This window comes from Amblyomma mixtum, chromosome 5, assembly GCF_055824585.1.
Source record: "Amblyomma mixtum isolate Tamu chromosome 5, ASM5582458v1, whole genome shotgun sequence".
In the NCBI taxonomy this organism is placed as follows: Eukaryota; Metazoa; Arthropoda; class Arachnida; order Ixodida; family Ixodidae; genus Amblyomma; species Amblyomma mixtum.
Window position 1 is genome coordinate 18,060,849 of NC_143016.1, and position 12,459 is coordinate 18,073,307.

General features: G+C 41.9%; 1 protein-coding gene across 1 annotated transcript; it reads right to left on the bottom strand.

The window, feature by feature from the left end:
• Positions 1 to 11,796: 11,796 nt before the first annotated feature.
• LOC149341417 (uncharacterized) lies at positions 11,797 to 12,459 on the bottom strand. Its single transcript, XM_089542857.1, has one exon. It carries the CDS (start codon positions 12,457 to 12,459, stop codon positions 11,797 to 11,799), a length of 663 nt encoding a protein of 220 aa, XP_089398983.1.

Here is a 12,459-nt window from a genome sequence, read left to right on the forward strand (position 1 = left end):
TTCGGGACCGATGTGCCGTTAGCAGTAGTCACGCTTGTGTGGTTGCTGCCGACATCTCAGTGTCGTATTTCTCTCCGAAAGAGTGGTATGAAAAGAAACAGTACGAAATCACAATCCTATCGGCAAGCAGCGAGCAGAGCGGCATCCGTCACTGTGAGGACTGATCGTGTTTGGTACGGGATCCTGAGGTACAGTCAGACAACGAATGCTGAAGCGCTGCATTTAGGTTGAAGCGTTTGCTCTTCTTTGCACTGGAGTGTAGTGGGAGCTCGTCAGAGTCAGTTAAAGGTTGCCGTAACTCGTACCGTCGCTCCAAATTCCCGTATCCTTCGCCCTTTTCGCATTTTTTATTTGGAAACGGCAGATTGCATCGAAACCGTTTGTTTACTCTCAAATGAAAAATTAAAGATGAGGGAAAAGAGAGAACCGACAAACCTGTTTCTCTCCCGTGCAGCCCGGGTATTTCTAACTGTTCAGTCTTTCACTGGATTGCAGCTATTTGCTGTGGCCAAACTTTTCTCTCTGGGGCCGCGGGCTGGGCCAGTGCCGTGCCGGTGATTAATGCACCAGTGAATATGGTACGAAAAACGTGTATGCTGTTGTCATTCTCGGAAGTTTCGAGCTCTTTGGATGCTTCCGTGGAAGTGTGGTCGCAGCATTTGTCGCGGAAGCATCGAAAAGAGCGCGCAGAAAAACTCTCTCACGCGGTGTCCTCACATTAACGTTTTCATACAGCTTTCTTACCCATTTCACCTGCACTTCCATGCACGTCGATTGGTTTTATTACTGTGGCAACGGCAGCCAATTCAGAGAGGCTTGCAACGATAGCTAGTACAGGAACGCCCACAACACTGCGCAACTACCGGTAATGTCCAACGGAATGACGACACGACTCCTTGCCGTCCTCGTCTTTACGTTCATGCCTAGAGCCGCAACCCTTGGATCCATACCTTTGCTCTCTTTCTCGGGCTTATGTTTTCATTCGGGACGGTAATCTTAGCTTGAATAAAATACAGCTCAATAGAGGATAGTTCCGGGTCCCTCTGAAGAACTGGCGATGACGCCACCAAGCAGACGCCATATTACCCCCCCCCCCCCCCCCCTTCAAGAACAAAAAGTAACTGTCCAACTACATGGGGTCTGATTACAATAGATTGAAAAGAATAACTATATGTGCGATGAATTTGTATAAAGCTGGGTGAACCGGCGTGAAAAATTAGCGCTGTCAAATTTTTTTGTTCTTCTCGTTTAGCAGCTTCGGCGCGTATTGTTTCGCTGTCAGAGGACACAATTCCGACAACAAAAGCGCTGGGATTTCTTTCTTTCGCCATTCCTCTGCCTCTATTTAGGTGTCGAGCAACGGCTCTGGTTTCCATTCAACACCCCAATGAAAAGTTAGTGTTCATTCAGGTTCCCTAACTTCTTTGTTGACGTGTGAGCAGTTGGTGCAACTATATTGTGCTGCTAACTCACGGTAGGGGGGAACTGTAGCCTTTTGTACCTTGATTACAAGGTGTTTTTTGCACACGCTTCATGTCGCCTGTTCCAGGCAGCTCAAAGAAATACCAAAAATTCAATGTTGCTGCAATCTAAAGGAAGAGGAAATGAAGGAGGGCTATCAATGAGAGCTTAATTAAGGCATCTGAAAGCCAATCCTGGGAGCCTGTGTCGTTGCCACATATCCTTAGTAGCTGGCAACTAGACTTTGTTCGCAGTTGCTCCCTGCAGCCTTAACATACGTACGGATGGCGAAATACTCGACAGGGGCGCTAAAAGTTGGCTGCTCATATCGGTGGTTGTTCGGTCGGTACGGTAGCGAAGCGAAATTTTTGTGTTTGCATAGTGGGAAAGCTTCTAAAGCTGTGCGCTTGCGTCAGCTTCAAATATGTTTCAACAGGAAGGAGTTATAGTGAGGACAGTCGGCTGAAAACCATTCATGTATCGCTTAAGAAAATGGCGTGGAAAAGCTACAAAAACGTCGCTTTTCCGTACAGCTAGTGTTTTTCCGTCGTTAGGGCACCATTCCGCTGTTCTCCTTATGGGTTCACTACTGACGAAACATATTGGCTGCTCAGTACAGTTTAAATTTAAAATGAAACAATTTTCTCGTGGTTAACGAAGAGAGAGGAGACAAAAAATTGCTTCCGAACTGCGAGAAAGCGGTAATACTTAGTATTGATTGCACCGTAACACTGATCTTTGAGAAGGGACTGTAGGAAATGAAACTAACAAATATATGAACATTGCAGGGTTTCTCGGAATACAGGTCAGTACTCAGAATCCTTATTATTTTCTGTGAATTTTATTTCTGTTTCAACGCTGCACACTTCTTGCCTTTATGCATTAGCCTGGAGACAACCGGTACGTTGCAGTTCAGTTTTATTGGTTTCGATTTGCTTTAAAGGGACACTGAGGAGAGCACTATTAATATTTTTTTATAGTAAAATCCGATAGTTCGGCATGTCATGGCTTTGTTGCCACTTGGCCGGCAGCGAAAGATGCATTTATTTCTAAGAAATTTTGATTCGAAGTTGAAAAAGTTTTTCCCGCCGCTCTGATTCAAACTTGGGATTCGTCTATGACGAGAGAGGACTAAGAGACGTGAAACATGACGTGCACATGACGTAACGCAGACTCCGTGATTTCTGGCTGCCAGCAGTGCGGCCTAGCAGCAGCCGAAAAGAAAGCTACCGCCGGCCGCACGTTGAAGGCATCTATCGGCTATTGCGGCCGTCGCTACAGTCGCTTCGATTACGTTTGCACTGGCGTTTTGCCAGCGTTACGATGGATCTCATTCTCGAAGTCGTCAACGAAGTTCTCGCAAATAGACACCTTTAGCATACCGTGTACCTTGTTACCGCTAGCGGAATACCGGGAGCCCGCCTACCGCCGGAAAAAAGGCGCTGATTGGTCCCGATGCTTCAGGAGCGCGCGTAGCAGCCGGGCACGTGGCGCCATCTGGCGACGTCAAGGAGATTTGCGCATGCATTGGCTGCGCCTCAGTGATGCATGTTTTCTCGGTTCCTGGTGTTGCTAGAACCATTCGTTCTAGCAACACTGTTTTGTTCTATGATCTCATCACGCTTGTACTTGCGAGTTTGGCCTGTGGCGGCGATACCTGTATTTTGGTTCTTGCTCTTTTCTACGTTACAAGAGCTTTGTTGTCAGTATGAGTGGCGTTTTTGTAATCAGGAGCTGGTATTCTGTCGATACAAGCCAACTTCAATTTCTCCTCAGTGTCCCTTTAATGAGCTCGTATATGCTCCCACTGCTTTCATTTCCATTCACAGGCATACTGGCCACAAAGCTGTACATTGTGTGCCCTAATCAGAAAATCTCACGTTATTCAGCAAGCACCTCTGCTTCGAATTTCCGCATGAAATTCAGATGCATCGGTCTGTCGCACACTGCTCATGACACCTGGATCGTTTCCTTCCAAAAGTCCCTTCTGCTGTTTACCGGCACGAACGCTTACATGCTATTCCAATTGAAGGCTTACGAAAGGGGGCAGGTGTGCTGAAGCTTCTTATATAAAACTAAGCGACATCTTGGCAGACATACGTTTTTATATTTATTGCTTCGTATGTGATAAACAAATTATGCACTTATGTAAATTTCAGCTTTTCTGGGCGAACACGACACAAGCATGTTTTTACGCTCGAATGATGCTTTTGCGCCCACACCATATATTATTCTTCGTTTTTTTCTCGCAGACTATGCGTGAATGAAACATGGTGGATAAGACTGTAACTTAACAGGATACGCTGGAACAGTTTGTGCAGCTGGCTGGGGAGCCGGTGCTCTGAGTAAACGACATCATCTTAAATGTTTTTTTTAATCATAATGCTTTTTTTACGCATGCGGCGATTACAAAGTTATCGATTTCTTTTTATTGTGTAACTGACTGGACGCCTTTTCTAGACTTCAATGAAAACTTGATGAAATTTGCTTAAATTTTAGGTCCTATTATGGCAGTTAACTGCATCACGCAAGTAGGCAGAAGCTTCGGGCGAGTATTTCAGTACAGTTCATGCGAATGTGTGAAGACTAGCTTTGGTGACCTCATCGCGTGCTTCAAGTGCAACCTTTAATTTTTTGCTTGCACCCTAAATGCGAGGACACCATGACAGTACTTGCATGAAAGTTTGGCTATTGGATGGCCACTGTGTACTTTTTTCTTAATGTGCACGGCAATACAACGGTGTTGTAATTTGTTTGATTGTTTGCCAAATTGTAGACTTGTTTCTTCACTGCGAGTACTTATGACCAACCTGACTTGGATGTACAGTTGTGTTTTGTCGTGTGTGAAACTCAGTCCTGCATCAATCCCAAGTGGGATTAACAGTATGTTAAAATAAAAAAGAACTCATATAATAACTAATAAAAAATTTTTACTTTTAACTTTCTGATGTTTAGGGACCCTCCCATCTCTTTCTTCAGGAGTGACATACATTAGAAAGGGTGAGAAAAAGAAAGAAGTGCTCTGCCCGCAGAGGCCATTTGACTTGCGGCTTGAAGGAGGCTCTGAAAGGGGCTCTAATAAATTTCCGGCATGCGTGGATTGTTAAAGGGCGCCGCTTCAAGCATATCCTCCAGCACGGAATTTTTAATCTGCTTCGTAGAAACACAGTTACCTGTAGTCAAAATCTGAATTTCACCACCTGCGCCGCTTACCCTCTCCTCTCGCTACTTTTTGCACGCTGACAGGCCGGCTGACACCTTATTCTGCCTTGTGCTTCCTGGCGTGAACTCTTCAAAACACAACCTTCCGACTGCTTGAAACAAAATCAGATCAAATAAATAATTTTTACACCTTCCCTTCTTCCATAAACTGGAAATAAATTTCATTCTAGTGATATTGTAATAGAAGCGTTATGTGAAAGGCGTAAGAAACTTACTTTGGCTCGGAAAGACGGAATGAAAGCAAAATATGAAAAAAAAAATTCAATTATTTTCAAAAACCTGAACACAAGTATGAGTAACTCAGACATTGCTGTTGTACTAGTGGGAGAGCTGCAGTACTAGAGTTGGTGTTCTCAGTGCAGATGCAAATTTTTCCGGGAGTTAAGACAGACATTATCTGTCTCATTTCAAAAGGCTTCTCGTCATGTGTCCAGCGGCCTTTTTGTGGTGAACGAGAACGAGGGTAAATAATGAAGTGGAAGTGAGGCTGTTATCTTGGCTTAGGGCACGAATAAATGTGTGCTGCAATAAAGAAAATGGTAATCACTGCCAGCAGTTCTGAAGCACTCCATAAGAGCCATCATGTACACACTTCTGATACCGTCGGCCTGACCACACGTAAACACGAAACAGAATTTTTTAAAGCAACGCCAGATTCGAATCCTACGACAAGAAAATGAATTATTATCAGTGTCCTTGCTGAACCACTTTATAATATAGGTATCTCGTGGTCGTATTTGCTAAGAATATTTCCTGGGCAAAACATATTTTTTTTTTTTGCACTGAAGCTCCTAAAAAGGTTTCGTACCTGAGTCGGAACGCCCCTAATGCTTCAGAATAGACCTAGCTAATAATGTATAAATGTTTGATTCGTGGGGGCCTAGGTTCTACATCTGCAGTCTAGAACCCTCAGAAATATCGTGACATTAACCTCATTGTGAACATTCAAAGAAAATTAATCAGGTACACATATCGTTGCTATGATCAACATTTCTCACCCTCTTGTGCGTTGTCTTTTATGACTAACACCTTTATCAGCGCGATAACATCGATCGGAGTTGCTGCATTGCATCGCCAATTCTTCTTATCCTGTTTAATGAAGCCTCTCTGTATTCTCCCACATATTCCTCAATTAAGCAAGAATCGCCATATCCTTAACATTGGGTCTTACTTCCCTCGTACTAAAAATTTGGAATAGTTTTTTCCGCCCACATTTGAACACTGAGGCTTAATTCCTAGAACAATAAGTTCTCTCGTTCAACTCATTGCTAATATAAATTTATGCTACATAATTTGGCGTATTTCGTTCGGTTTGCAGTGTATCCCTTCAATTTTATTCATCTTACTGCAATATGCTTACGGGGGAGAGGGGTTAGTTGGTTCATTCTCAGAGTCATTTTTTGTGCCACAAAAAGACAACACAACAAGGCGCCCCGTCCTCTCTTCGTCGCCTTTACTTTGACGTCTTTGTGTGCTCGAAATGGAACCCTAACAACACTGCGACTTTGATATATTGTGTTAATTTCCTGTGTTTTGCCGCATTTCACGGCAATTATGTTTTTATTGATTGTTGTATACTGAGTTTATCGACGACTACTTTACCGCCACTCCAGAACTAGCCCTATATAAAGGTTGCAGCATAAATGAATAAATAAATAAATAAATAAATTTCTATGGTGATATTTAAGAATTCAATGAAACCTTTAAATTGCTTGGGAGGCATGATTTGCATGATCATTTCTAAACCATTCCCAGCTGGCTACTTTTTCTTCTGCGGTCTTAATAACATTTCTGGTTTGACAGCGCTTCCAACACGAGTTTTTCTTGTCCCAGAAGCTAGAATGAGGAAAGAGACTGAATATTAACATTTATACTGCACTGGCAGAAACAGTGCAGTTTTGATCATTATGAGAGGTAACAAGCTTTCTCTACAAAACCTCTAATCTTCTGGTTATTTGTCTATTCAACTTGAGAACGAGTTTTGGTTATCATACGCCTAGTGGGATAATAGTTGCTTTAAAAAAAAAGAAACTTGCTAGTGACCCATAATTGAGGAGTAATCATTAAATCATACCAAACAATTCTGGACAAAGGCATTTTTGAACGGGAAAGAGTTTATGAGCGCAATTTTTTCATATATTGTAAGATTTCTCTATAACAATCATTATATCCGCAAATTTCTCATCGGCAGGCTTCCTTTTTTTTTTTCTATTAACGCTTTTGCATCGTCACAAGCATTCCCCATTAGTTTTCTATGGCCTTATAACTGCTCGATGCGAGCGATGGAAGCAGAGGACTTTGCTACATTTTGGAAGAATGCATCAATATATCTTCAGTATTTCTGTATCAATACCTTACAGTTTTCCAATATTTAAAATTTTTCCCTAAGAGTGTTGGCCATGTGTATGGTCTATCTTGGGTCTTTCTCATATCTATTACAAGGTCACATAAAACGGTGAATGCGATCTACTTATAAGAGTAATATTTTTGTATGGTTTAACAGCCTTCATTTGTATTTTTTCTGCTCAAGGCGAGAAAAGCCTTTTGAGGCTTTGTGCTAACTAATCTGTAACACAGACTACAGCACAACTAAGCGTATTGCCCTGGTGTCTTTTACATCATAATATTTAATTAGATTGCTGAAGTGCGGCTTCGCCTTTTATGGACCAAGGCACCTTAACCGTGGGGAACTTTTGTACAGTTAAGTATAAGTGGCGTTTTCAACCGATTGATTCAGGGAACTGATTCGAGCTAAATATATGTTATCTAAGTGGTTTTCTCCAAGACCAATCAGCAGCTGAAACAAACGAAGCACTTTAATATAGGTTCACTAGTGAAGATAGAAGGATGTTTTATTAAAACTTGCCGGTTGTTGCTAATGACTAGCTTAAGTGCGGGCCTACGTGAAACACATTACTTTCAATTTCACCAGCGCATGGCCTCAACCCTGTGATTAGTAGGCACAAAGTTCCCTCGCACACGCCACTCGAACGCAGTTTATACGCTCAGTCTATATCCGGCAACCTCAGAATGCCTGTATACTAGGCAGTTTAGCTGACTTATAACCGTTTAAATAGCTGTCGTAAATTCCTAATTTTCTTGCAACTCTTTGTTTAAGTTTTCTGGTAGGTCCTACCTTTTGCATTATTTTCAAGAATGAACTTGCACCAAGAATCCGAACTTACTTCGCTGGCTTTCTCGTCGGCTTTAGTATTTTCTAAAGTTGTCGCATATAGGTGCTGCTGAAGCGTGGGCGTAAAATTTTGTTGACGTTTCAATCATCAGAAAAGCCTACAGTTATGTTATCGAAACTTTCTACTTCCAATTTCTAGCACTTTGTTCCTACGCTTTCTTTTTTTACCATTTCTTTCCCATAATTATTGCATGCGAAGCACCAGATGAGGAAAAATGACCGTTTCTGTGCAGTTAAAAATTGATTCGCTTCACACGGCATTTAACTGTCGGCTATGACAGTGCTTCGGAGTTCTACGGTTAAGGGTTGTCAGCCCATCGTTTTAGCCTTTGCTCAAGAAACTTGCGACACGTTCGACGCAAAAACGCGCTCAACTTCCACATGTGCAGTTAAGTTGCGAGTGAGAACATAGCAAATGTGCAAAATAGTTTCATTCTACGCACGACTATACTTTATTTATTTTTTTTTATTTATTTATTTCTCCTTCGGGCAACATACAGGTATTGCCCACGAGGCAAGACAAAAGGAGGTGCTAAACCTCCTGACTGGGTCTTGTCCTCGCCTGGGTACAGCAGCAGGAGCGGTATTGCATTACACAACAACAAAAGGCTGTCTTTGCCATCGCTTACAAAACAGACGCATCATAAACAGTTCTTGTAAATATATACAGATAATAAAATAATAATACACAATAAATCATATACAAAAATGGTACAGTAATGCAATACATTAGGGTTGTTCGAACCGATACAGCATTCCCTGCTGAAAAAAAAGCCCTACGACGCAACAACCCCACAGACCATCCACCACAGAACACCACACAATCTGCACGACACACCACTCCATCCGCACGACATATCATACGAATTGTATGGTATATCATACAGACCGCACGATATGCCACCCAGACCGCACGACATCCTACGACGAGCAATCCATGAGGCCACCGCACCATAGAACTCCCCCTCAGCAGGGTTACATCAAACGGAACCAGAAGTAAGCATTTTGTTAGGACACAACGTTAGACAAAAAGAAAGACGAACAGATGCGTTTAAAACCCCTGTGCGTGGAACTATTTTTAGCTGCATCTATTACAAACGGATGAGAATTACACATCAACATGATTTGGTGCTCAATTGATTGTGTTCCGTAGTTAGTACGAGGCCTATTTACCACAACAGAAGTCTGACGCAAGCTGTAACCAGTAGATCTGTTTAGGTACGTGTTTAAAAAATTAATGTAATTTGTTTTTATTTCGTTATAAATAAACACACATATTTTGAGTTCATACATGATTTTCACAGGGATCATTCGAGACTGTGTATTTGCCGAGCAACTATTTGTGTTGTTTCCTGCAGGTAAAAGTAACCGAGCTGCACGCGACTGCAGGGCTGATATTTTTTCTAAGTCAGTTTTGTTACAAGTACCCCAGATAAGAAGACAATAACTGATGCGAGAATGGATAAGAGAGAAATACAACTGTCTTTTCAGCGAGCAAGGTATAAGATCTCGAAACCGGGAAAGCATACCAATAGCTCTCGCTATCTTGACACGGGTGTGGTCTATGTGGTCGCTCCAGCCTAGGTTGTGATGGAATTTAACTCCTAGAAAGGAATGGGAGCTGACACGTTCAAGGTAGCAAGAGCCGTAGCGAAGCTTAAAATCGTAATCTATTGGTTTGTTTTTTTGCACAAAAAAGCATAAATTTAGTTTTTTTCTCGTTGAGTTCAAGACTATTTAAGTTTAGCCATACACTAAGATTTAATAGCCACGTGTTAGCAGTGTTTTCAAGTTCATTAAGATTTGTTCCAGAGAAGAATACATTCGTATCGTCTGCATATAATACTATGTCATCAGTTTGAGGAATGTTAACTATATCGTTTATATAGATCAAGAAGAGCAAAGGGCCTAATATAGATCCTTGCGGTACACCATATTTTACCGTCCTTGGGTTTGATTTGTAGCCATGTAGGCATACGAACTGAAAACGCGACTCAAGGTAACTGCGCATGAGTTGAAGTGCTATGCCCCTAATTCCACATATTTCCAGTTTTCTTAGCAAAATATGATGTTTGATGGAATCGAAGGCTTTGCGAAAATCTAGAAATATTCCAACGGTGTACACCTGATCCTCAATATTTTTAATTATTTTATTTTTTATTTGTACGAGGGCCATTTCAGTTGATCTTCCTTTCTGGAACCCGTACTGCTTTGTTGATATGATGTTTTTTGCAACAAAAAAGTTGTCGAGGCGTTTGTGTATGACACGTTCAATCACTTTCGAAAAAAGAGGCAAAACGGAAATCGGCCTATAGTTGTTCAGGTCACTGTATTTTCCTCCCTTGTGAATGACGACGACACGAGCTATCTTCATTTTCTCAGGAAAGATTCCCGAAGCGAGTATGCGGTTGCAGATGTAAGCGAGCGGTTTTGAGATTAAGTGGGCAGTTTCTTTTATAGGTGCGGCTTTAATGTCGTCGTGGCCAGCTGCCGATCGGTTATCGAACGAGTTTATGATAAGGTTTATCTCATCCTCAGAAGTGGGCGTTAAAAATGCACTTTCAAGCAGCGTCTGCCCTATATATCTCTCCAGACTGCTGTGAGGCAATGAAAGAGATGAAAAGTTTCCAGCACCTGCGTTAGCTAGATGATCATTGATAAGGTTAACTAAGTTTTGCTCCGAATAAGTGGCTCCATTTATAACTAATTCAAATGGTATACCAGAAACGTGCGTGGCGTTTAGTTCATTGAATTGTTTCCATGTTTTTCGGGGGTTATCTGCGCACTTTTCGAACTTATGTTGATAGAATCTACACTTGGCTTTCTTTAAGTCAGAGCTAAGTTTGTTTCTGAACCGCTTGAATTCTTGCAGCTTTGCAATATCACGCGTCCGCAGAAACAGTTCGAACAGCTTATCCTTGTGTTTTATGCGCTTAAAAAGGTCATTCGTAATCGATTCTTTTCTTGCTTTCTTGTGCCGAACAATTGTTGTGAGGGGGAATGCGGCATCGTAACAAATTTGTAATTCGGACATAAAAATATCGTAGGATACAGATGGATCGGGTTCCTTATATACGTTCGCCCAGTTCAAGTTTTCAACAAGTGAATGAAAGGTCTTTTTTCCGCCGTCATTGATGATACGGATAGTATTATTTGTGCATTGTGTACGTGTGGCGATCGGTAATGCTACAAAAAATGGTAGATGATCGCTCAGTCCTGAACAAAGTACACCGGAGCAACTAGCAGACTTAGAAAAATCTGTGAAACATAAGTCGATCAGAGTACTTGTATTCGATGTGACTCTCGTAGGCTGTTCAATGACGTTCTCACAACCATTTTGAAGCATAATTTCAAGAAGTTGCACTTTAGCAGGGTTATTAGAATTAAGATCGATATTAAGTCCCCTATGATCACTACATGCCTTTTCCGGGAATTGACAAAATCCATGAGTGATTCAATGTAGTTTAAAAAAATTGACAGCGTGCCCTGGGGCGGTCGGTAGATGCATACGATGGCAATGTTTTTGCACATGATGGCAACAGTTTCAAGGTCGTCACACATGCAGGTAAAGTCGTCTATGGTATCATAGTGAAAACAGTCGCGGATAAATAGGGACACACCTCCACCCCGTTTTTGCACACGATAAACAGAAACGTGACTGTACGCGGAAAAATTCGTAACATCAGTGACACTTGAGAACCATGTTTCTGAAAAAGCCAAGAAATCAAAGGAACACTGTAGTTGTGAGAGGTATGTACTAACGTCATCTTGTTTGTTCCTCAGACTCTGTGTATTTAAATGAAAAAAAGAAAGCCCCTTTTCACGAAAACACTTGTTACTTTTCACCAGATCATTGAACGAAGTTGTCGTGTGGTACGCCATCTTGATTTTTTGAAATCAAAATAGCCGTCGTCACTGACCTAAAGAATTTTGCTGAGGTCATTTTCGGTTGCAATCCCGATAGCACTTGCTTTTGCTTGTTTTCTTACAAACACTTTACCCTCAGAAGTCCACACGAATTTGTAGTCATTTTCCTTTGCCCTTATCTTCGCCAGCCACAGCAATCGCCTGTTCACTGCTGTCAAGTTTTCATAGAAGCTGATGTTGGTCAACTTTTCTTGGGCGCACTTGCGTGCTTCAAACCATTTGCGCCTGAGGGCTCGGTTGGAAAACCTTACAATCACCATAGGCCTTCTGTCCTTTTTGGGGGGCAAACGATGCACATGTTCAACGTTGCTATCGGATAAATCAGGGAGCTCCAATTTTCGGGCAATCTTGTTAATTTCAGCCATGAGGTCTTCATTTTCACTCAGCTCAAGCCCATGGATTTCAATGTTCTGGTGGCGGCTATACTGTTCGAGTTCATTTAATTCTTGTTTTAGTGTTAGGACAGTACTTTCACCGCTTCCACTCCCAACAGCCTCCACTCGACGCCGCAAGTCGCCTATTTCTTTGTCCTGTCGTTGTAGGTTCACTTTTATGTCATCATAAGTGTCAGACAGAAGCTGTACTGACTTCTCGATGTTCAACACAGTTTCCTGCATGTTCATTAGCTTGTCTAATTTGGTCTCCAGTACGAGCAT